Below are 24066 nucleotides of genomic sequence, written 5' to 3'. Positions count from 1 at the left end.
TCAGGCCACATCTTTATCATAAAATTTATTTGCCATTGGTTACTTTCTTGAAGTTCTTGGGTTTTCGATGACGACTCTTGAATTTCTTCTTTAAAGGGCCTGACTGTTTCTGTAGAGGGGAAAAAAAAAGTTCATCAGCTTATTTCCAAAACCCAAATCCAGCCCTGCCCAAGATGGCTTAAGGAGAAACTGAGTGCACCCTCCTTTACCAACAGAGACAGAACAAGCGCACAGCCCTGGTCACAGAGCTGGCCAGCATGGCTCCTTCCCCACCCCGCAAGTGAGCGTCCCTCTCTCTGATGGGCATATGGCGCTGTTAGGTACAAACAGCGACAGTTGCTGTAGAAATGAGCCTTTCCTTCAGCCAGCCTTAACTTTCTGGTTTTATGTGGTTATAAGGGATCCAGCTTCTTCCTCAGGGGCTGCCTTAGAGCATTAAAGGTTTATCCATCTTTATGTATGTAACAGCTGCCTGCTTCCCACGCTGAGAAGGGTGAGGGTATGTCCCACAAGGCAGGACCTGGCCAGCTCCTCCAGAGAGGCAGGAAAAGCATCTAGAAGGAGCCTGTGACTTCAAAAGGGTTTAACTAAACTAGTGTTAGTGTGTTTATGGGGAGGAAGATTACGGAACCCACAAGACACACTTCAGTCTCCCTGTTACAGAGCGTGTGCAGCAGGATCCCATCAAAGATGAGCTATTCACACCGGCAGGAGCATCCCTAGATAGAACAGACAGGATAAACATTTCCCGGTAGTAACTCACACCTCAGGATGCGAGTCAGCGGCTGGCACACTGGGAAAGCCTATTCTGAACAGCTTCACACCTTCTGCTGGTTCTCGGACAGGAATAGATGAGACGAACACCTACAGGACGGGAGCGGTTCGCACTCCCTTGCTGCTGCTCGCGGCAGCCTGACTCCCACCTTTCCCCTTTTGCTGCCAACTGCTCTGCTGACATCCATCCTGCCGTCCTCGCCGGTCGCATCACCGTTCTGCTTGGCCCCCTCGTCCTCACTGTCTGTTGCGAAGTCATCGCTGCCCTTCGAGGTTTGTGGAGCTGATGGGCTTTTTTCTGGGAAGAGCGCAGCTAAAATACAAAGATTTAGCTGAGGACCAGTTCCCTGTGCAGACAGGTGAACTTTACTTTGAGGACATCCCAAAGGTGATTTGCCAAGCTGCTCCCACTCTCCGAACATATACCTGTCACTACGGAAATATTTGGGAAATAAGCACACTAGTGTGTTGTTAGAAACGTGCCTGGTGCTCCCACTAGCGCCGTTCTGGGAAGCGCTCAGCACAGGCAGTTCTGCGCCCACTCTCCTACAGCAAGGCAGTGCCTCCAGCTCTAAGTCAGGCTTACTTGTAATGGCCTGACCAGCCCCTACCAGATGGGAGCACTTGCCATAGAGATACCTGCAGCAGCAAATCCCAGTGCATCTTCTATCCCTGCCCTCACGCCTTATGTGATCCAGCTCTGGTTACTACTTAGTGATAACTGATGTTTCTTTGGCAGTGGTGAGCTTTTCTGAAACCCAAAAATCCCAACTGGGTGGAAGCCACATGCCTCTGGCACGCAAGCAGCAGGGAGCAGTAAAAAGCCAGGAGAAAATGAGCTGACAAACTCCCTTCAGCACACAGATGATACCAGTTCTCTTACTCACGTGGGTACAAGTCACTCATGCTGTCGTCAGTCTCCTCTCCGTCCTCATCACTGGACTTTGGCTCCCAGAACTCCTCTTTTCTGTAAGGCTGCCTGCTCCCGTTCGTGTGGTCATCGGGGTGCTGCGTCCGCTGCTTCTTCTGTCGCAAGCAGGGAGGGACGTACCCCACTCCTTCCTTCTGGCACTCCTCATCTAGTAGGGCGAGGGGTTGGGCAGTGCTTAGCAAGGCTACCCGGTCACCTTATTCCTTTTCATTTCCAGCTCTAGCTTATATTAAATGCAACTCAAGCTCCAACTCTAATATACGTTCACATAATGTACAGCGATATTATGGACCATGAAAGACAGGAAAAATGTTATTGCAGAGGCTGTGCTGGACGTGTGAACCACCCTCTCTGGGAAGTTTTAGAATGGCTCCTCTCAAGCAAGGATGTTTCAAGGTATTTGCTAGAGGCCTACTGCTCCCTACAGCTAGGATCTTCCTTCCTAGCTGAGCAGAACACACAGCAACAGCAGTACCTTACTGTCAATCTAAAGAAAATGTATCCCCTTCCCACTGGAATCTCAACAGCTCAGGGGAAAAAAGCTGTCTGCTTGTATCTTCAGGAAAGCCACTTACACATTTTTAGGGCCTTCTGATAGCGCTTCCCCTGGACATGACGCAGCACGTGCTCTGGAAGCTTGTTGATGTGTCTGAGAGTGAGCTTGCAAAACAGCTGGTGTCTGACAGGCACAGAAAGAAAGAAAAAGCCAGTGACAGAGTTTAAGTATGCTATTACTTAATAACTTCTCACTTATAAACACTGTGCTCAAAGTCGATAAATACTTTTATAAAGACCTTCCCAGCCTCCCAAACCCCATAAAGACTCAAGAACTTTGTAAAGGTCGACCATTTACATCTGAGATTGAACGAAGTGTGAAGCACAACACGCAAGAGGAAGAATACGTACAGGTTCTTTGTGCTGGGCACTATATGGGGCTCAAACTTGCCATAGTCAAACTCTCTGGCTGTCTTTATCAGCCGCTGGTACTTCTTGCCATTAGTATAAGCCTGCAGCTCTGACAGCCGGCACGGTATCTCGTGGCCTGTCAGCCTGCATCTCACCTGAAGAAAAATGATACCTCGTCAGGGAAGCCCACAGGATTATGCCCAGGGGATTATCCCCAGGGCTGAGGAGGGCAGAGAGATCCCAGCTCCCTCCAGCATCCTCCTCCCCAGCCTTCCTCCGGCTTCCACGGCGGGAGAAAAGCCTCCAGGCCGGGGAGCTCGCTGGGGCCGAGCCCAGCTGTTGGGGCACCTTCCCCGGCCTGCTACCCACCGGCCGTGCCCCCCCTCACGGCCCCGCTCCAGGGACGGCCCCAGCCCTCGAGGCGCCCCTCAGCCCCCGGCCCCAGCCCCACCTTGCCCGGCCCCGCGGGGCTGAGGAGCGGGTGGTGCCGCAGGAAGAGCCGCTCCTCCTCGGGCACCTCGAGGGCGACCGCGCCACCAGCAGGACCTGGCCCCGCCATGCAGACGCGGCTGCAGGCGGGAGCTCGCCTCCACTTCCGGTGCCGGCCGCGCCGGGGCGGAGCCGGCACCATAGAGAGGGGCGGCTAGAGAGGAGCCCGCCCGTCGGCCCGGGCCGGGGGTGGGGGGCGGTGTCGCCATGGCGACCTGGAGGCTACTGCTGCGCGCGGGGCCGCGGCTGCTGCGGGAGCGCCGGGGACGGGTGAGGGAAGCGCGGGGTGCCCGGGTCTGAGGGAAGCGGCGGGTCCCGAGGGGTGTGGGGGTACCCGGGTCTGAGAGCTGAGGGGATCGGGGAGTTCTGAGGGGAGCGGGGGGGGCTCAGGCTGAGGGTGGCGGGGGGTCCCGAGGGGAGCTGGAGGGGGATCCGAGGGGACCGGCGTGTTCAGAGGGGTGCGGAGTGGGGTCCCGGGGCTGGGGGAAGCTGGAGGGGGGGGTACCCGAGCTGAGGGGAGCAGGGCGGGGTCCCTGGCTGAGGAGAGCGGCGGGGCAGCGGTACCCGAGCTGAAGGGAGCGGGGCTGGGTGAGGGGAGCGGGGGGTCCCGCCCGGGCTGAGAGCTGAGGGGAGCTGGGGGGTGCCCGAGCTGAGGGGAGCGGGGGGTCCCGAGGAGAATGGGGGTACACGGGTCTGAGGGGAGCGGGGAGGGGGGTCCGGGGCTAAGGGAAGCTGGGGGGTGTGCGTGTCTGAGTTGAGCGGGGGCCCCGAGGGGAGCCGGGAGGTTCTGGGGGGAGCTGGGGGGGCGGTACCCGAGCTGAGGGGAGCGGGGGTCCTGGGTGAGGCCCCGATCCCGCCCGGGGCCCGTCCCCCCGCGGTGCTCGGCGCTGTACATGAGCCCCGCCGGGCTCCCCCAGCCGCCGCCCCCCCCCCCCGTTGCCGGGGTCTGGGCTTTGGCTGCGGTGGGTCGGTGCCCCCCGTCGCGGTGTGGGGACCGGCTTCACTGCACGGGGCGAGGCGGTGCTGAAAGTGAGCGGAATCGGTGGCAAAAAGGCTGTAAATCTGCCCTTGTGCCGCTCCAGCGTGGCGGGAAGGGGAGGAAGTGCGAAGGGCAGGTGCGTGTCTGGCATTTATTTCAAGAACAAATTAAGATGGTGTGTACATGTGCTGTTAGTGTGGATGGGAAGGGATAGCTCATTCGCTGTGCTATGCTCAGCTCTGTAACTGGAATTTGATTTTTTTTTTTTAATTATAACCTACCCGTAGCATTTCAGAGGCAGTTGTTCAGATGAGGCTTATACCAATGGGTAAACAAAATGTCATGCAGTCATTGAGACAGCTGAGATCATCTAGATACAAGTTTTACAAAGCAGAGACACTACAAAGGATCTTTCTTATTTCATGTAGGTACCGTATTGCTTGATCAGAAGAACATTTTTTGGGTATCCCCTAGATAAAGCAGGTTCTGCTGTGGTCCAGCAGACTAAAGGTAAGAAAAGGTTTGCCTGGGCTTCTGCCCTGGTTCAACCTCATGCCAAGAGGTGACATTTTCTGGAGGAATTTGGTGTCTCCTCTCCTGTACAAATCCTGTTTCTCATTCTGTTTTCCGCTAGGTGTTTGTTTGAGGTTCTGCAGGCTACGAAGTTCTACAACAGCTGCTGACACATCTGGAGAGGACATCTTACTCAAATGGGGCCTTTTCCTGGTCCCTTTGACCACATTCTGTCTTGGTACTTGGCAGGTACAATTAAATATCTCATTTTTTCAAGAAATGAGCACTTGAGGGCTGTCCGGTTTTTCAATTTCTGGCTGTTTAATCTAGTTCAAATCCTATACGATTTGCTGTTATTTTCCTTTTCTGTTTTTCAAGTGTCCATTTGTAAGTCTTTCAAGGAGAGATTCTTATTTTTTACACTTGTATTTCAGTATAAATATTTCCTCAAATTAAAGTCAGTAGCCTCCATTTCCATATCTCCAATTACCCTGATTTAGGCTGGGTCTGAGGAGAAACTTATGACAAAGATTTTAAGGCTTGCTGGGGTTATTACATTGCTCTGTTCTACCATAAGGAATTACTTTTGTGTTTGTGTACTTTCAGGTTCAGCGACGAAAGTGGAAATTAGATTTGATTGCACAACTGGCATCGAGAATTACATCAGAGCCCATCCCTCTGACATTAGAGTATGGAAGCTGAGAGTTTATTGTCTACAGAGGACTGACAGTGTGTTGGGGATATTAGTTATGGTCCCTGCACTAATGAGCTTATACTAAACTAAACTGCATGAAAATGAAGGAGTGCAATGGGAATCGGGATGTGCAAGCAAATTAGAATGATCAACATCATGTTAATTTTCTTACTTTTAGTAGGAGAATAAGTGAATGTTTCTCTAAGGGACGCTTTAAATGCATGCAAAAATGATGAATCTCTGTTCAGGAGAATGTGGTACGTAGTTCACACCATATGTAATCCTCCTGGAGAAGGAGGACTTGGTAGCTGGTGTCTGTGATGCCCTGAAGGGATTATGCCTGCAACAGGAAATGGATCAATAGCAGGGCCTGCTATTAAGGTCATAGAGCACAACCATCACGACAGCTCAGTTGTTCGATGTCGTGGTCTGGATGGGAAAGAAACACTCCCTGTCGGCTGGGTGCACGTGCGGCGTATCCACCTGCCTGTCAGCTCTGTGTGCCATTGAATTTACAGATCGCAGGGAAAAGAACTGCTCTCTGGATACTTAGGATCATCTTGATTTGATTCACTGTGATAGTAATGAAGCAGTAAGCCAGCTGCTTACTCCGTGAGGTGTTTGTCTTCTGTTTCTGTTTACCAACTGGCCCTAGAGTGAACCATTAGGGAAAAGGAGAATCTCATGGTAAAACCCCCTAATTTAATTTGCCTGACAGAGCCATGATTTTGTTTTCACCTTGTTCCTTGCAGCCCCATGGAACTGAAGGAACTGGAGTACAGACCTGTAAAGGTCCGAGGGCATTTTGACCACTCCAAGGAGCTCTATATTTTGCCACGGTCACTTGTGGACCCTGAGCGAGAAGCCAGAGAAGCTGGGCGGCTTACATCCCACCCGGAAAATGGAGCGAATGTCATTACTCCTTTCTACTGCACAGAACTGGGGTAAGTTAATGAAAGTCATGGTTCGTGTGAGCAACTCAATTCTGTTCCGAAAACTGAGTCACGGTGGTTGGTTTTATATAAATCGCTCCCTCTCCCTTAAAAGGCATCGCTCACAGTCTGTCAGGTCAGAGGCTTGATCTGAAATTGTGTTCAAATTCCCCTATAAAATGCGCTCAGACAACAGAAAAAGTGGCACCAAACATACGGGTTGCTTCCTTCTTTGGCACATGGTTCTAGGCAGCAGCAGGAATACATTACATTTCCTTTCACTCATGAGCCTTACTTCTTTGTGTACCTCTAGGGTCACAATTTTAGTCAACCGAGGATTTGTGCCCAAAAAGAAATTGAAACCGGAGACCAGGCTGAAGGGACAGGTAAGGGGGCAACCGGGGATGCTGCGTGTCACTTCCTGCCCTGTCATCACCCAGAGGCATTACTGACAAACCAAGACAGGCAGTAGCCCTCTTCAGCATCATGGGAGGTTACTCAAATAGTCATTGCACTTTTCAAAGAAGTCAAAGCTTTTCTTCCAATCTTTTTGTTAAGTAAATAATGTTTTTTGCAGACAAGCTGTTCTTGTTCTGCTTTTCTCCCCCTGCTGTGTTACAGCACTGCCCCACTGCACAGCAACACCAGTTCATTTATAGTCTGATCCCGCAAGTGCTGTATTTTTCTACCAGGACCTGGTATGCCAGAATATGAACTGAGCCTTGAAAGATGGTTTTTTTCTCCTCTGCACTTTTCTTCAGATTGAAGATGAAATTGATCTCACTGGGGTGGTGAGGTTATCAGAAACCCGGAAGCCTTTTGTGCCTGAGAACAACATTGAGAAAAACCGCTGGCACTACCGTGACCTGGAGGCTATGGCAAAGGTGACCGGCGCTGAGCCCATCTTCATCGACGCAGATTTTAGTAAGTCGCAGAGGAACCCAACCTCCTGTCCCTGTTCAATTTGCATCGTCTCCCCCCTTCCCGTTCAGTTAGTTACTTCCCCATGCCACTTGGAAAGGTACCGCTTCTTCCTCGTCCTTCTGTACTCTGTTAGGTTTACTATTTTGTGGGTGAGAGGCAGCCAGTGCTGGGGCACGGTAGCATGCTCGGAAGAGATGCAGGTGGTGCTTGGTGCCTTGAGCACAACCAGCCACTTGATGTGGGGCTGCCTGCCCCACAGCTCTGGCTTTGCTGGTGGCTAGGGAACACCGTTGCCTGAGGAAGAGGAGCAGGGTGTCAGCATGACCGAGCCCCTTCATCCCGATTCTCACAGCCAGGGCAGCGCTACGTGGCACAGACTAGAGCTCTAACGTGTGTGCCGTGTTGTACCTGCAGGAAGCACGGTCCCAGGGGGGCCCATCGGAGGCCAGACAAGAGTGAGCCTGAGAAATGAGCACATGCAGTACATCGTCACCTGGTGAGTCACCTCAGCCAGCATCTGGCTGGCCTTCCGTGGGGCTTTCTGAAGGGAAAGCTTTGAGCTGCGTTCTGCTGGAAGCAAGGGAGCAGGTTTTGCCTGGCTTTCTTGTTCCTGCACCAGTGAAGACTGGTTGGGCTTTTAAGCTACAAAAGCCTAATGTTTTAACCCAAGTAATATTTGCAAGGTGATTTGAAATAATTGTGCTTTACTGCTCCGCAGCTGATCTAGAGGGGTCCAGGGCATCTTGAGAAGGTGTAAACACATGGTTTTGTTTTCTTTCATAGGTATGGCTTATGTGCTGCGACTTCATTCATGTGGTACAGAAAATTTATACGAAAGATACCTCTGTGAGAAGGGCTAACCTCTTCTGGAGTACAGCCAGGAGCAGGCTTGTATAGAAGACATCAGTCTGATCAGTCTGCAGTAACTGAAGCACCCAGAGTTTCAGGGCAACATGTTTGGTAAACATGCACAGCTATCATGCTGTAAAGAGACTTTAAGCAACTGATGCAGAGTCTGAGCGCCTACCAGTGTGGCTTGGGCTGCAGCTTGGAAGCACTGAACTTCAACATTGTAAACAGTTGCTGAGCCTTCTAGTGCAGCTGATTTATGCAGTAATCTCAAGGATACATTCTTCTGTTGTGGTTGGTTGTTAAAGCAGTGGAGAAGTTAAAATTTTGTAGTTTATTTTCCAAAAAAACAGCAAGGGATTTTGTAAATCGCTTTCTTTGCAAGGAGTGGTCATTCCTGACCTCAGGAGTGATTTCACAGCAGTTGCATCAGAAGAGGGCCTATAGGTGCTTGTGTTGTGCATCGTGTATCTTAACAGTGACAGCCCTCAATTAAAGGTTACTGTGGACACTCAAGTCTGGCTGGGTAAGGCAGTCTGTGGCTTTGTGAGAACATGATGAAGGCTAGCAACAAGCAGCAGCTGCCTCAGCCAGAACCTTACCAACCCTGGGAGCCTCCCACAGTGCCACAAGACCAAGTCAGCAGTCAGGAAAGGACAAGGAGGTCTAGATTCTTCCCCCCTTCACTGACCATTCTTGCCCTGCAAGAGGCAGCCCCCACCTGCTTAGTCTGGAAAAGCACGGTAGCACCCTATACAACCCATACTGTAACCAACTCTTCAGGACTAATGGAGATGATCTAGAGCCATTTGCAATTGAGACATTTGCATAAGCAAGCTAGGCTTAAAGCCAGAACTAGCCTAGCCCATTCAACTTCATGATCGCACAGCATGTGCAGCTGTGCTGCTGTGAATGGGCCGTGTGTTCCAAGGAGGAATTACTATGTAGGACTCATAGGTAAGGGCAGCTGCTCCCATTAAAGCAATAACCTGCTCTGTGCAGCTGTTTGTGCAGTGCTGTTCCGTCACTTGGTGGAAGGCCAAGAGAGAAGCGAGGCAATGCTGACGTCCTACCCACTACCTGGAAGACTCACATTAACAGAGACCACTAAAACTTCATCTGGGGGTTTATTTTTATGTACAGAAAAGACTGTAGCAATCCAGCACATCTTCAGCCCAGCTTAGTAGCCAGTTCTTTAGCCTTTGCTTTTTCAAGCTTAGCAATGCGAGCCACTGATTTTGGACCCAAGACATTACCACCCCAGTGACGACGGATCTGCAAAGAAGTGAGAACAGGTTAGATGCCTCACACAATCCCTTGCTATGTCATTCAGTCAAATTGCAACTCCCTCTGCACAAGGGGAAGAGCTCCCTCAACTAGGAAGTCCTACACATTTCAAGTGGTGAACTACATTTCAGGGCGGCAGAGAGATACAAGAGTATTTCCCCATGAACGGTGCTGGATTCAGCCACCACATTAGCTTCTGGACTTGGGGTATGGAGTTGAGCATGGCAGAAGCTGGTGCCCTCACTACAATCCCAGCCCTGCGATAGCTCTGTTTGCTTGTAACTGGGCGACAGCGTTCATGTTTTACCCCACCCTCAGGTAAAGAATCTGATACGGCAAGAGCAAATCTAGGTGCGACACACCCAACAGGCTTTAAGCCGATGTCACTATGTCTGAAACAATCTGCATTTCACTGGGAAGCTTTTGGGGATGTTAACAGTATAAACTAAGAGACAAGGCTAGCAGCACAGAGAATCTTACCTCATCATATCTGTCATTGTAGTTGGTCTTGACAGCCTCCACCAGCTTAGCAAGGGCTCCCTTATCCTCCCTGTTGGTGATAGTTTTAGTTCCTTTAGAGCCTCGATTTAACATTTCCCATAAATCTTTTGCCTCGGGATTTAAGAGCTCATAATAGCAATGTGATCTTTCAGGATAAGCATCATTTGGAAAGGGTTAGTCACTCCAACCACCAATGCTTTAGGAACCTGCACTGTGCAGATTAAGGTTAATAGTTCCACCTCTCTATTTTAGAGTAAGTATCCATTTTGGTAAGCCAAAGTAATCTGTATCTTCAGGATCCAATAGAGCTCTTAATATAAAAGGACATCTCTGTTAGACATTACAGAGGTAGTATTTTAGTTTTACTACTTTAAACTAGAGAGTTCAATATCACATTTGAATCAAGTCAGCACTCAGAATACTTACGGGTTAACTTGGGTGAAAGCAACAGAGGTGCAAGTTTTCCTGTGGACCAGTCGCCCCAGCCTGGCTTTGCCCTTGATGATGCAGTATGGCACTCCCATCTTGCGGCACAGAGCTGGCAAGAAGACCACCAGCTGCAAAGGAAGGGAGCGTGCTGCCTAACTTGGGGAGAACATCTTTTTATTCTTTGTTTCACCCTGGGCTGTGGCAATTGCTCAGTGTTAAAAAGCTCGTTTTGCTCTTCATTGTTCATTCAGGTGAAGAAATTCAAACATCATTGCAAGGGCCAAGCCTCATGGTAGTACCAGGACACCTACAGACATGCATATGTACAGCCGTTCTGGGAAATACATATTTTTATGCATTCTCTTTTCACACAATTGATCTGTCATAAAATGCATTTTCAACCCAAGCCCAGTTCCAACCTCAGCTTAAGTGTACCAGCAAGTATGCTTACCTCAATGGGGTCTACATCGTGGGCAATAACTACGAGCTGAGCTTTCTTGTTCTCTACCAGAGTTGTGACACTGTTAATACCTGAAAAACAAGTTACAGCTAAGCTTTGATTCCGCTCGGCCTATTTTCAGAGCTTTCATATAAGCCTCATACAACCAGCTCAGATACTGTAGTGCAGCTTCATTATGAAACTTGTGAGAACTTTTCACGTCTGTTCAGCAGGACAGAGAAGATATTCCACGGACAATCTGCTAAAGCTCAGGGTTAAAAAGCTCGTCTATTTTGCTCTTCAGTTTGAGCTCAGGTGAAGAAATTCATACATCATTGCAATAGCTTGTCCGATGCTGTTTGGTTGGAGCAGAGCACCACCGCATCCGCTTCCCTCTAACAAAGGGCCGCGTTCCCATACACACAAGCAGCCAAGCCCATGTACAAAGTTACCTGCTCGGAGGACCGGCGGCCGCTTAGTCGGTGCATCTCCCTTCCCTGCAGCTTTCTGCTCAGCACGAGCCAGCAGCCTCTGCTTCTTCTCTTGCTTATTTTCTGGCCTGTATTTGTGCGCCAGCTTCAGAAGCTGCGTAGCTGGAAGAGAACATCTACTAGTTAGTTAGTTGCATGACCTGAAAAAAATCTAAGCATTGCTTTTAAAAAGACTGCAGTGCATCAGCGATCTTGGTGGTTGTCATCAAGTGTATTTAGACAGCAAAAAGCCAGCATCATTTGCACAGTGCAAGAGCCAAGCTAGTAGGGTGTCTCCAGAGCCCCTATTTACCTCCACGTGCACCCCTGCTGGCAGTGAGAGCTCCTTTGCTCTTTGGGTGAGGAAATGCCTGTTGACCCCACAGCAATTACAGCTAAAGGTGGTGCACTTTCTCCTTTTAAGCAAGCAACCTGTTTGGCAACGATCTACGAGGGAGTTACTCTACATAGGCTGAGAGTTTCTTGCTTAGACACTGTCACCTGGAAAAGACTATTTATTTGTTTCAAAGAAAACCCTGAAGTCCCTTCTTCCCCCATATCGATATCAGCCTGCAGGATGCTGGCTATCCCCTAAAGCCTCCACTTAAACTCCGTCTGCACAGTTAAAAGGACCCTACATGGTTCTACATCAAGCTGAAGAACAGACTCTGATGGAATCATGCAGTGAAGATAATCCTGGCTTTGGATCATTAAGTAGCTTTGGTATTTTCTATTCCCTTTTCAAAATACACAGCGGCTATCAAGACTTAAGCCGGCAAATTCAGACAGCAGCTTGCTGTTGGCATCACCCAGTCACTATTGAAGCCTCCCTAAAATGCTTCCCAAAGATACTCTCCAGCTTACCTTTGTTAAGTCTTACTTTGGTTTCTTGACTTGGGTCGTTAATGGGATGTGCCTCTGAGAAGAGACACGAGAACACTGTGGGGCACATCCTTACCTGTCTGGCGGTCCAAAGCCTGTGTGAACTGGTTAATGGCAGGAGGCACCTTCAAGCGCTTGTAAAGAATGGACCTCTGGCGCTGCAGTCTGATGTAGCGCGGCCATTTCACAAAACGTGTGAGGTCACGCTTCGGCTGGATATCCTGTCCTAAAAACACAGACATTAACTCAAAGCTGTTCCCAACCCACAGCGCAAGAGCGCACAAGGAACAGGCACGAGTGCATCAGTGATCTTGGTGGTGATGTGTCAGCACCAGTGCTCAGATAGCAAATATTCTTTCACATCATCTGCACACTGTACAAAAAGGGCACTACAGAGGTCTGAATTCATTTACCACACCACACGCAAAAGGGCAAGATTCATCCCAAAAGAATCATGATGACTCTGTAATACGGGAAATTGTATTTCATTTTAATTTCTAATTCAAAATTAGCAAGTTGTCCATAGCCACCTCCATACCCCTAACGAAGGGCAGCTCTTAATTGCAGGCGGCAAGGCAACAGCCTTCATCGCTCCCTCCGTTCCACAGCTTTGTTACACTACGCTTCTGTTTGCCATCTGGGTTCTGTCCATGAAGCAAACACATCCCAAGCGAGTAGCCCAAATATCCCCTTACTTACCAATGCCAAAGTTCTTCGGCCTCTTCTCAAAGAGGGGGTTGACGACCTTCTTGGCCTCCTGCTTCTTGACTACAGCAGGGGCCGGTGCCACCTTCTTGCCCTTCGCCTTCTTTCCTTTCGGCTGCAAGTAAGAAACATGCTCTTCCTTCCTTTGCCTCAAACGCTTGTGTACTCAGGAGAGCTTTCAGTTCACCTTGGAAATGCATTTTCTTAGGCATTTCACCGGCCTGGCAACCTCCCCGCCTGGCCATGCTCTCCCACACGGAGCAAAATCCCTCGATTTGACTTTAAAAGGTTTAGAAGCCTCCCCCGCGAGAGGAACGCCGTTTCCAGCCGCCCGTGGATCTCCTCGGCCGTGCAGTCATCGCCCGAGGCGAGGCTGGCGCTCCCCGACACACGGCGACCAGCCGAGGCACCCCCAGCGCGGGTTACCGGGCACCGACGCCCGCCTACACCGGGAAAACGCTGCGGCCTGCCCCGCTCCCCGCAGCCCGAGCCGGGCGGAGGCAGGCCCAGACCCGGCCTTCCCCGGCCGCTCAGGGCGAATCGGGCACGAAACACGCCTCCGCCGCCCTCCCCAGCCCACCGAGCACCCACCGGGCCCTCCCTGCCGGGCCGCAGCCCAGCGATGGGGGCGGATGGCGGGAGATGGCCCCGGCTCCCGCCCCGCGCCCGCCGCGACTCACCATCTTGGGCTGACAGGGAGGAAAAGGGCGCAACGAATGCCGGGAAGTATCGACGGGGCGCGAGGTCTCGCGAGAGGACGGCGGCGTCGCGCGGGGCGGGGCGGGGCCGCGCTGGGCGGGAAGGCGCCGGCCGCCGCCATGGCGCAGCAGCGGGTGTTGCCGCAGAGCAAGGAGACTCTGCTGCAGTCCTACAACAAGCGCCTCAAGGATGACGTTAAGTCCATCATGGACAACTTTACCGAAATCATCAAGACTGCCAAGGTCGGGCCGAGCCCCGAGGGGAGGGGGCCGGAGCACCCGGGCTCCTGAGCGGAGAGGGGCGGGTTTTCCCCGGGGGCAGCCTTGAGGAGAGCAGGGGGTCCCTGAGGGGAGAAGGGGGGGGGCAGGAAGACCTTTCTCCTGGCTCCCCCGAGGGCGGCGGTGAGGGAAGAGGGTTCCTTCCCCCAGGGTCAGCTCTCCCTGGCTGCTGCTGGTCTCCCTGCTCCCGCCCTACGGGCAGCCAAGCGCTGTTGCTGAGCGGGGGAGAACCGCAGAAGCAAGCGGGGAGGGTAGCAAAGATGATCTGTGGGTGCTTTAGAGTCTAGAGGCTGCCCCAGGGATTCCGGGTGCGGACTAAACTGAAATGAGATGCCTTACAACGTAGTAATCGTGTATCAGCATTTTAGTATGTAACCGTGGCTATGTATGCTTTTTTTCCTTTAGATTGAGGATGAAACTCAAGTCTCTCGAGCAACCCAGGGTGAACAAGATAACTATGAGATGCACGTCAGAGCTGCAAACATTGTGAGTAGCATCAGCTGTTCAAATCAGCAGGCAGCACATCCTTCAGGTACTGTGGGGTTTCTTATTGCATCTAGGGCAGCCTTTATACCTCGCACGAGGACTGCTGCTAGAAAAGTAACCTAATATTTGGGGTGGCTGTTGGGTGAATCCCTTCTCTAGGGGGAAAGCTGTGCAGCCTGGCTTGTCAGCTATAGCCTTCTGTCAGAATCCTCACGTAGTATGGGAATTTCTACTTTATTCAAGGCTTGGGCTGATGGAGCACCTTGGAAGGTCTTGTTTTAGAATTGGAGCAAAGCACTGTTCTGATATACTACGTGCTGTGTGATTTTTCTCCCTGCTACAAGGTCCGAGCTGGTGAGTCCCTGATGAAACTTGTGTCTGACCTGAAGCAGTTCTTGATCCTCAATGATTTCCCCTCTGTGAATGAAGCTATCAACCAGCGCAACCAGCAGCTGAGAAGCTTGCAGGAGGAATGTGACAAGAAGTTGATTGCACTACGGGATGAGATCTCCATTGACCTGTACGAGCTAGAAGAAGAATATTACTCTTCCAGGTACAAATAGGGCAGTGGACTTCTGCCTTATGACTCCAGCCCTCTTGGGGTAGTTAGTCCAGTCAAACAAGTAGTCCTTAGCATATAGATATTGAGAATCGTCCCAACAAAATTTCACTCCTCTTTTTAATTAGGTCAAACTTTTTGTCTGCAACTAAAGCAGCTGCCTTTTCCTTGTAGACACCCTACAGGGTATCAGTGTCATGGTGAAGGAGGTATTCACAGCATCCAACTCCAGGTGCCTGCTTCAGTTGGCTAGATTTGGCAGATAATTTGCTTAAACTTCTTTTGTAAGCATTTTGAAAGGAGATGAATTTCACTGGGAGTATAATCTGTCTGTCCCTCTGGAGGAGCCTGTCTCTATCTCCCTAGAGAGACTGACTTGCTGAGCTGGATCCTGATGTTAGATGAGATCACGACGTCTTTGTAGCGAGTTCTTTCACAAGTGACCTGGTCACACGGTGTGCCTTTTCCCTTGTAGTCCGCTGCCCCTGGCTGCCTGGAGTCCTGCTGGGGTCAACATTTTAAATGAGAAAAAAAACAAGACTTGCTCAGTTTCACTGAAGTATTATGATAGGATTTTCTATGGAGGACTTATTACCAATTTGTTTGTGGGATTTTTAATGTTTTAAAAAGACTCTTAGAAAATAGGCTTTAGAGAATTCAGACACTTTATTTTTTTATTTTATTTTCTGCCATGCACTCCAGCACTTCTAGTTGATGATGCAGTAAATGAAAGCAGGAGAAAACAAATGAGAACCTGATTATTTTGGCTGCACTGTCCAAGCTAAGTGAAGTCGGTGCAATAACGCTATGACTTCTAAACAAAAACTTAACTTTTGAAAATCTTATTTAGAATTTTAATGACCAGGTTTTCTATTTTTGCCTTTCCCTTCTTTCTAAAAATGCTGAATGCCTATAACCCCAGCTAAGTCAACTAAAACCCTAATTGCTCAATATCTTTGGAAGTTAGGCCATTATTTATGGCAAATATATGTATTTTAAAGGTAAAAAGATAGTGATATGACATAGCTTAGGAACGGCTACAGCACTGGAAGAAAACTAGAGTTGTTTTTCAAACTTTACTCAGTTTTTTTGGGGGGTGGCAAGGGATCCTAGAAATATCTTGGGAGCAAAGAGCAATGGTGGCAAAGCCAAGCCCCAGTCCAGTCCCTGGCAGGTCAGGGGTGCACCCACTACAGGCTGTACACAGCATAGCAGTGAGCTGTATCCAAAGCGAAGTGGTGTGGGCTGATAGTGCCTCACATGTGGCAGAAGTGCTTCTCTCACACTGCAACCAGACTGCCACCACTGTGTATCAGTAGCTTTAACTTCTGGACTAAGGGGTTCTGACCATGCTGGCATGGTCTGTTCACCTGCCTGGCACCAGATGCAGCCCTTCATAACAACTAAACATCTAAGCACAAATGTTGGTATACGCCGAACAGATTTGCGTTCGTGCTCTTTCTTGTAAGAGTGGTCACAAGGTGAGGAAGCGTGGCAACTCTACAGAGCTATGATCCCTCCACTGAAGCCTCATACCATGTAGCACTTAGTCATTTGCTTTTAGCACTTATTCCCTTCCTGTGCTCTGTCTTTTTCTGCACCAAAGAAATTGTGTGTGTGTAAATGTAGAAACAGTGATTTATTCAAAGTCCTTTTATAATTAGAGTACTAAGATATTTTTAATGAAATCTTATTGTCTAACATAGGAAAAAAGGTTTGTACCACATCACCTAGTTGTAGCGTGATAATCATGTTTAAAAGTCTGTAAATGCAGTAGCTGGTTTGCCTGCAAAGCGGCATTCTGTGCCACCCTGTGAGCCTGGCTGGGGTTGCCTCTTGGCACTGTCTGACTTTCTTGTGGGTCTTGATCCCACAGGATTTACCGAGGTGTGCGCTCCCATGAGGCCAGGCCGTGGGTTCCGTGCAGCCATCCTGCCGAACTGCTCCCCCGTGCTCCGCTTTCCCTCAAGGTCACTGGCTAGTTTATTTTAGGTCGCCCTTCCAGGGGAGGCTATAGGAAAGTGAGCTCCCTGCAGCAGAACACCTCCAGGTGCTGCAAAGCTGAGAGCTTTGCAACGTGCTGTGTAGCTCGTTTGGTCCCTGTGTGCTGCTCCCGATGGCTGTGAAAAGCCAGTGGCAGGGAGTGTCTCCTGCCCAGCAGTTGTCACTGCCTCTGTGCTAAGGGAGTCAGCCTTTTGCCCATAGCGAGTAATTAACAGGTTAGTTAGTTACTAACACAGCTAGTTACTGCCCAGAGCCAGTAACTAACCCTCAGGTGTAGGGTCGGGTTTTGTTGCTAGGCTTTTTATGTATTCATGGGGTTTTCATGAGGAGATCTGAAAGCAGGGCCTTGAAACTGAAGCTGAGTGGATTGTTCTGAAGGGATCTTTGCTTTCAGTCGCTGTGTTAAGTAGTTTCCTCAAGCTGTTCCTCTGTGCACAGACCTGGCTGCCTGCCCCAAGGGCAGTAGTGAAGTCCCTTCTACGCTCTGAGAAACCCTCAGACAAAGGACAGGGTAGCAGGCTGGCCAGTGCTCTTGCAGGCTGTGCAGTAGCTGCTTATTCACCCTGACTTCTGAGAAGTGTTACATGAGGGGCGACGCGTAGCCTTTTGGAACTGTTCTAACTGGGGCAGCAGGAGAAGCAGTTATGCTTCTGATGCCCCTAAAATTTTGTTAGTAACTCCCCTGGCAAGACGGAGTGGGAGCTGTGGCCAGGTTCTCCTTGGAAACCATGGCCTGAGGTCTAAGACTGACAGAAAAGGAGTTACCGTAGTTCTGGGTCAGTCCTGAAGGTCTTTGCTAACTGAGCCCAGCTTCACTGTGTGTTGGGGACTGCAGGGAAGGGTGATCTTCCAAGGGATTTTACAAAGGCCCTAGATGTAAAACCTGTGTCTGCTGCCTTCTCACTACTTCTGCAAAACCAGCTGGGTGATGCTGCCAGAAAAGAGCTCAGAAGTAGATGCTTGCAAGTAGTGCTTTGTGTGCGTATTCCCCACAGCGGTAACTCTAAGTCCAGCTTGCCTTCTCTCATCCTAAACCCCAAACTTGCATTTATGTTCCATCGCTCCCTCCTCTGAGATCACAGGAGCTTCCTGAGTGTGGGGTTAGATCTCGATATGTTTCGTGTTTGTGCAATTTGAAGTGTCTCATATTTCTACGTTTAAAATATCTCCCTAAGCATCTATTCAAGTCTATACATTAAAAATATAAATAAAGCTGCGACAACAAAATCACTTGACCCACTGGGTTTGTTTTACTCTGAACGCAAGCTGCTTTCTGCTCCAGCACTCACTTTGTCTTGGGTGTCTTTTGTGTGTGCAGCTCCTTCCTCTCTTTGGAATTTGTTTTTGTTTTGTTCCAGTTCTTTCCATCATTTTTCCTTATAGCTTTTGGCCCTTCCACACTGTTTTCCTTAGAGCACAGGCAAGAATTAGCCAGTTGTTTAAAAATATTTAAAAACTGCTTGTTTATCCCGCTCTGTAGTGTACAGTGGTCAAATCCAGGAAGCTGCTTGAAGAACCATTACCTCAGGTTCTGCTGAAAAGAGCAGGAGCCATCAGTGCTTTATAGTCAGGCTGGGGAGCTTCTGTGGAAGACCCAGACATCCTGTGGAGCACTTTTTCAAAAGGGGCAAGGGTGCAAATAGGTTTATTCTTTATCATGACAGGGACAGGCCCTAAAACAATCGTGCTAGCTTTTTTGCCGCATTAAATTCAGAGCAGGATTGATATTTTTTCCCTCACAGAGGCTGTGATCTAATTCCAAGTAAAATAGTTATGGATGGGGTTCTTTTCTCACTCAGTTCAGGAGCAGAGCTCCTGTATTTGGGGTGCTGGGACTTCAGCCCAGATCTTTTCAGGGACTTGGAGTGTCTGGGTTAGAGCTGAGCCTCTGTTTCAGTTTGTAGCGACAGTTCCGTCTCTGAAACTCCCGATCCTTGCCAGGCCCATGAGGTCCAAGACCAGCTATTAAGGAGTGCCTTAGGGAAGGCCAGCATCACAAAACTTGCGATGAATTTGTGAGCACAGACCTTACACCCGTGAAGGGTTTTTTTTGCCGTTTTCTTAACACTTTGCTTCTGTCTTGCTCCCCCCCTCCCCTTATTGCACCTGCTCTCTCTCCTTACTGGGGTTGTTTGTTCTGGAAAGCTACAGTCTGTGTGACAGCAATGATCTTCCACTGTGCGAAGCCTACTGGAGACAAGACTTTGCCACGTTGTCCCCCGAAAGCCTCTCCACGCCTCTGACAGCTGCCACGGCAGAGCAGAGCGTTGCTACCTCGCAGAGCTCAACCCCATCGCACCCTCACGTGAACGGGCATGGGGCAGGCCCCACAGAGCACTCCTGAAGAGGATCCTCTGCTGCCGAACGTGGTTCTCCTGGCGGCACTGCGCTGCTGGAAGTCTTCCGCCTGCTGTGCTGAGCATCTCCCGCTGTCAGGAGAATGCCCTGGGCTGTGTTTGCAGGTTTCTGCTTGCTGGACAGCCACGGTGCTTTCTCCACCCCTCGGACGTTGCCATGAGCGTTCCTCTCCCTTAAGAGATCGTAATGTGTAAATACAAAGTTGATTGTTCTAACAAGCTAGAGTTAGGTTTGCTTTTACATGACAGTTACATGTAGAGTTCAGTAGAAATCACATTTGTTTCCATGTGAATCTCAGTAAGTACATGCTGGAGTGTTGGGAGCTGAATTTGTTTGGGATAAAGGTGAGCCAGGTGTGGGGCAGTGAGTGGTTTGGGGTTTTTACCCTGCTTCCCAAGGTTCTTGATGCTCTGGCTGCTTTAAAGCTCTCAGGATGGCATCTGACAACCTCTGTTCTACTTAACTGGAGTAAGAATCTTGTAGTATTTTATTTTCACACAGCAGTCTCCGCTGTCAGAGTGCTTCACAGACTTGAACTTAACTTGGAGTCGCTTGGGAGGAGCCTCTCGGCAGCCTGACGAGCAGCGCTCCCTCGAAAAGGGCAAGCTGAGGAATCGGACTGAGGTATTTATTGATGACACCACTTGCTCAAGGCCACAGATGGCAGCAGCAAGACGCTTTAGTTAGCCTGATTCCTTTTTCAGTGTTTACACAGAAACTTTCTAGTAACCTAGCTGGAGCTAACATGAAGCCAGTGTTTACGCTAGCTAATAGTTTTGTCTTAATAAAAAAACGTTGAGATGACTGGGGTGCCTGGTGCAGTGAGGGATACTTGGTTACTCTCGCAGTTTCTTTCCAAAGAAGCCCATTTGGTGCTTTGCTGCTGTTCAGCAGCTTGGCACGTCTCCGCCCTTTCTCTTTGCGGCTGTTCAGCGTCGGCTCGAGCCGCGCAGCTGGGAGGGGGCTGTAGTTGAACTGGAGTAGGGCCAGGACAGCTCAGTGTCACGGGCACCGCAGGGCCACGGCCGCGTGCCAACGGCCACCTGAGCCGCGCTTCCCCAGCGTTCTGCTGTAACGCTTTGTTTCTTAGGATGTGAATTTTGGTATATGTTTTGGTTTATTTTTCTTCCATTCCGTTTATTTTTGTAATTAGGTGGTTTAATAAAACTAACTCTTTTGTATAATTTTTAAAGCGTGTGTTTTCAGCCAAAAGGCTTTGAGAAAATGCCACAATATTAAGCATGAACATGCGCTCGGGTGTTACCCCACGTTTCCAAGGAAGCCCTGCTCCTTGTCGCTGTGTCGGGGGTCCCTGCCCGTGCCCCAGAAACCGTCACGGCCCTGGAGCCGCAGCGAGCGAGCGGTGCTGTGGGAGCCGCGCTCCCCGGGCGGGTGGACAGGGGCCGCTGCGGGCAGGACCGTGCACGGCTCTGTCCCCTCCCGCCCGCTCAGGTCTCCAGCTCGGAGCCTGCCCGGGCAGGGGGGAAGCGGAGGGCAGCCGGAGGGTGGCTCGGGGGGGGGCCCCGCGGCCGCTCCAGGGGAGGCCCGAGCACCTCCCGCCTCTGGCTGGGGCACCCCGGGGCTTCGCGGCGGCCACGGCGTCCGGCCCTCGGCTCTTGGGGGCTGCGGCAGAGCTCCGGGGCGATGCCGGCGGGGGCGGCTCCTGGGGCCCGATCCTGCCGCCCGCTCCCGCGGCCGTCTCCGCCGGGAGCCGGTCCACCGGGACGCGATCCTGCGACCCGATCCACCGGCGCCCGCTCCTCCGGGACCCGCTCCCGGGGCCGGCTCTGCCGGGGCTCGATCCTCCGGGACCCGATTCTGCCGCCCGCTCCTCCGGGGCCGGCTCCGCTGGGGCCCGATCGTGCCACCCGCTCCTCCGCGCAGCACCGCCGTTCCCTCCTCGCCCCGCCGCCGTCGCGCTGCCGTCACTTCCTGCCGCCAGGCTCCGGAGGGGGAGGAGGAGGAGGAGGAAGGCGCCGCCGCGCTCCTCAGGGGGCGCTGAGGCGGGAACAGCGTGTCTGTAGCCCGGCCGGGTGCCCGCGGCCTGCCCGCCCTGAGGGAGCCCCGGGGCCGCGATGGCCAGCCTGGCCGCCCAGGACTCCTACCTGCAGGGCCTGGCGAGGAAGGTCTGCGCGCAGCGCGCCCCGGAGCCGCGCAAGAGGAAGTTCGGTAATGGCCCGTGGGACCTGGGCTTGCGGCAGGCTGCCTCCGCCGGGCCCGGGCCGGCCCGCTGTGCCCTTTTTTAAGGGGAAAAAAAAAAAAGCGATCCCTGCTGCACCATGGGGCTTCTGAGCGCTTCGGTACCGTGGTGGTGCAACGGGAGAACTGGAGCTTCGGTGAAGCGTGCGAGCGTGTTTGGTCGTTTTAAATAAGTCCTAAAATACGTAATTTTTAAGGGTGGAGATGTATCATTGCAATGTTGGAACTTTAGTCTTCAGCAATAACAGTCCGTGGGAATGCGGCATCGTCCCATTTTGTGTAATTTGTCTTTGCCTTCTAGCGCCGGAGCCGGAGGATGCTGGTAGGCAGCTCAAGAAAAAGAAGAGAAAGAAACCCAGGAAGCGAGCTGAGAAGACGAATGCTCCTTCGGTCAAACAGGTGGTCTCAAACACCAGTAAACCTGCTCCAGGACAGAAAGCACTCCCTCAAGCTGGCAAATCACCGCCACAGGGTGTTACCCAGAGCAAAAATGAGAGTTTGGTTATGGGTAAGAAAACTGGCGCTGCCGTGGTCTGGTTAAAGCTTCCTGAGCCGAGGTGGCTGCTTTTCAGTTGCTTCACCCATGTGTAGTTTGGCAAGCCTTTAAGAAGTTCAGCCGAATTGAGAACATATTCACTTATTCCACGTGCCCAAAGAGCTTGTGCGTACACGTGTAAATTTGTAACGTGGCCACTGGGTGGCTCTATGGAAACAGGAGCCTTCGGACCGAATCGCAGGCTTTTTATGTTTTTGGGTAACTTCTGGGGATTCTTGTGTCTCTGTCATGCCAGGCGGCTTTCCGTTACGAACCTGAAAGGGCTGATCACAAAGGAAAGATGTCCTTGGCCTCTTTGGTTCCACTAGCTTGGTACTTGCCTTCCGGCATGCTGGGCCACTCTGGCCGGCAGTGCTGAATGATAATATAGATAGAAAAAGGCAAATTCTAAAGAAACCAATGAAATAGAAACTCTGTGTTTCTTTAGATTTTCCATTCACAGCATCTGAGGAGCTCTCAGAGCTTTTCCCGTAGCCATAGAAAGTTGTTCAGTTTAGCTAGCGCTGCCTTTTAAATATTTTTATTTTCTTCCTCTCATTTTCAGGAAGCAAAAGTGAACTCAGTTCCACTTCTTTTTCCACAATTAATCTCCTGCGACAGAGGCTACACGAGAAGATCAAAAAAGCTTCTGGACAAGTATGAGAACCTTCAATATATATCCCTGTGTGTGTTTATGCAATATAAATTCTCCCTGGCCTCCCGGGAGATGTTGGGGCAGGAGTACGATCTTACAAGGTCCAGGGTTTGAGCTAATTCCGTCTCCTAAGTAGGTGTCTGTAGGTTTTGCTGGGAGGCTTGTGTGTATCCTGTGGTCGGGAAAAACACCCCAGGAAGGGTGGGGCCTGGCTTGGAGGAGAGCATGCCTCTGGTGGGTTTTAGGAAAAAGAAAAGCCCTAGGAGCCTGAAAGGGAATGTAGCTACAGGCTGTCGAGAGAAAGTTAAGGGTCTGAAATGCCTTTACTGTGTTTGGTGTCTAAAAGCTGAGCCCATGGCTTCTTGTCACAAGTAGTGCGTTCCTTAGAAGTTTGAAGTCAGGAACTTGAGGACATCCCACTTTTAATTCTGCTTTATCCTTTTAAAGCTTTTAATTCATGTCCATCCTTCTTAGGGTGATGCCAAAGAATTACCCCCTGCAGTCCTGGAGAAGAGGCAGCGAAGGAAGTATGAGAGAGAGAGAAAGAAGCGCCGAAGAAAGGAGTTGAAGATGAAGGCAAAAATGGATAAGAAAGAAACAGAGGAGGTACCAGTGGAGCCAGAAAGCAAAAAGGAGGAGAGCACAGCTGAGGTTGTCTTCAACAGGGTCGAAGTCCATGAAGAGAATGAGTTGAGCAAGATCCAGAAGAAGAAAGAGAAGAGGAAAGCAGTGAAGGGCAATATCACTCCTCTGACTGGCAAAAACTACAAGCAGCTGCTGAGCAGGCTGGAGACCAGGAAGAATAAGCTGGAGGAGCTCAAGGATAAGGACCAGAACAAAGCTCAGGAGCTAGAGAAGAAGATGAAATGGACAAATGTTCTCTATAAGGCAGAAGGCGTGAAGATCCGTGACGACGAAGAGCGTCTGAAAGAAGCTCTGAAGCGTAAGGAGAAGCGTAAAGAGCAACGCCAAAGGCAGTGGGAGAAGCGGACAGAAAGAGTGGTAGAAAAGATGCAACAGCGGCAGGAAAAGCGTCGCAAGAACATTCAGAAGAAGAAGAAGGACAGGATAGAGAAGAAGAAAGCCAGGGCTCGGAAGAAAGGCCGGGTTCTGCCAGAGGACTTGAAAAAAGCTGGTTTAAAGTGAGAACAAGGCTGCGAGGACCTGGGAATAGGTGTTCTGCTTGGGGGGTCGGTGAGGAACTGTCACGGAGTGGACTGTCCGTCTGTCTGGCGCAGCTGAGGTACCCCTGTCCAGGCGGAGGCAGCACCCGAGGAGACCAGCCAGTGGGGCCAGCATTCCCACCTTAGCGATAACAAAAAAAGCCAATAGTGTGTTTGTTAATTAAAATTTCCTCCCCCAAAGAAACCCCTTCTGGTGGATTTATTATAATAATAATTATTCTCTTCCTGAAGGGAAGTACCACTGCCAGGTGTCCCAAGCCCTCAGCAGCGGGTGCCGGCGAGGGGCGGGGCATCGCCGGGGGGCGGAGTCATGAAGGGGCGGGGCAAGCATACGCTCCGCTTCCCCGCGCTGCGATGGCAACGCGGAGGGTTGCGGCCACGTCCCCCCCACCCCACCCCCCCACC

General features: G+C 50.9%; 5 protein-coding genes and 4 non-coding genes across 10 annotated transcripts; 3 read left to right on the top strand and 6 right to left on the bottom strand.

Annotated features, from left to right (window-relative positions):
• Positions 1–10: 10 nt before the first annotated feature.
• On the bottom strand, positions 11–3257 carry SURF2 (surfeit 2). Its single transcript, XM_075112693.1, has 6 exons — positions 3063–3257; positions 2612–2766; positions 2281–2384; positions 1662–1853; positions 924–1087; positions 11–109 (listed from the first exon to the last, which is right to left on the bottom strand). The coding sequence occupies exons 1-6, from the start codon at positions 3240–3242 to the stop codon at positions 26–28; spliced, it is 879 nt and encodes a 292-aa protein (XP_074968794.1). The 5' UTR covers positions 3243–3257; the 3' UTR covers positions 11–25.
• Positions 3223–8507, top strand: SURF1 (SURF1 cytochrome c oxidase assembly factor). Its single transcript, XM_075112692.1, has 9 exons — positions 3223–3370; positions 4508–4589; positions 4714–4841; positions 5199–5281; positions 6039–6230; positions 6532–6604; positions 6980–7142; positions 7557–7638; positions 7926–8507. The coding sequence occupies exons 1-9, from the start codon at positions 3308–3310 to the stop codon at positions 7990–7992; spliced, it is 933 nt and encodes a 310-aa protein (XP_074968793.1). The 5' UTR covers positions 3223–3307; the 3' UTR covers positions 7993–8507.
• Positions 8508–9099: 592 nt separating this feature from the next.
• Positions 9100–13494, bottom strand: RPL7A (ribosomal protein L7a). Its single transcript, XM_075112698.1, has 8 exons — positions 13385–13494; positions 12699–12819; positions 12076–12225; positions 11100–11240; positions 10660–10739; positions 10206–10336; positions 9759–9828; positions 9100–9266 (listed from the first exon to the last, which is right to left on the bottom strand). Exons 1-8 carry the CDS (start codon positions 13385–13387, stop codon positions 9162–9164), a joined length of 801 nt encoding a protein of 266 aa, XP_074968799.1. The 5' UTR covers positions 13388–13494; the 3' UTR covers positions 9100–9161.
• LOC142065905 (small nucleolar RNA SNORD36) lies at positions 10413–10485 on the bottom strand. Its single transcript, XR_012663552.1, has one exon. It is a non-coding gene; the product is annotated as a small nucleolar RNA SNORD36 (small nucleolar RNA).
• LOC142065912 (small nucleolar RNA SNORD36) lies at positions 10912–10988 on the bottom strand. Its single transcript, XR_012663559.1, has one exon. It is a non-coding gene; the product is annotated as a small nucleolar RNA SNORD36 (small nucleolar RNA).
• On the bottom strand, positions 11318–11383 carry LOC142065914 (small nucleolar RNA SNORD24). The gene has a single exon (XR_012663561.1). It is a non-coding gene; the product is annotated as a small nucleolar RNA SNORD24 (small nucleolar RNA).
• On the bottom strand, positions 12298–12370 carry LOC142065913 (small nucleolar RNA SNORD24). Its single transcript, XR_012663560.1, has one exon. It is a non-coding gene; the product is annotated as a small nucleolar RNA SNORD24 (small nucleolar RNA).
• A 15-nt stretch (positions 13495–13509) lies between the features above and the next one.
• MED22 (mediator complex subunit 22) lies at positions 13510–20272 on the top strand. Of its 2 annotated transcripts, none has more exons than XM_075112697.1 (4): positions 13510–13645; positions 14087–14167; positions 14512–14720; positions 18882–20272. In XM_075112697.1, exons 1-4 carry the CDS (start codon positions 13523–13525, stop codon positions 19072–19074), a joined length of 606 nt encoding a protein of 201 aa, XP_074968798.1. In that variant the 5' UTR covers positions 13510–13522; the 3' UTR covers positions 19075–20272. The 2 variants fall into 2 exon arrangements, with proteins under 2 accessions (XP_074968798.1, XP_074968797.1); XM_075112696.1 differs by having other exon boundaries at positions 18876–20272.
• Positions 20273–21033: 761 nt separating this feature from the next.
• On the top strand, positions 21034–23845 carry SURF6 (surfeit 6). The gene is made up of 4 exons (XM_075112691.1): positions 21034–21257; positions 21589–21795; positions 22388–22479; positions 22952–23845. The coding sequence occupies exons 1-4, from the start codon at positions 21164–21166 to the stop codon at positions 23621–23623; spliced, it is 1065 nt and encodes a 354-aa protein (XP_074968792.1). The 5' UTR covers positions 21034–21163; the 3' UTR covers positions 23624–23845.
• The last annotated feature ends 221 nt before the right edge of the window (positions 23846–24066 follow it).

This window comes from Phalacrocorax aristotelis, chromosome 17, assembly GCF_949628215.1.
Source record: "Phalacrocorax aristotelis chromosome 17, bGulAri2.1, whole genome shotgun sequence".
NCBI lineage: Eukaryota > Metazoa > Chordata > Aves > Suliformes > Phalacrocoracidae > Phalacrocorax > Phalacrocorax aristotelis.
The sequence above is the reverse complement of the archived record's forward strand: the minus strand, read 5'-3'. Positions and strand labels throughout refer to the sequence as shown.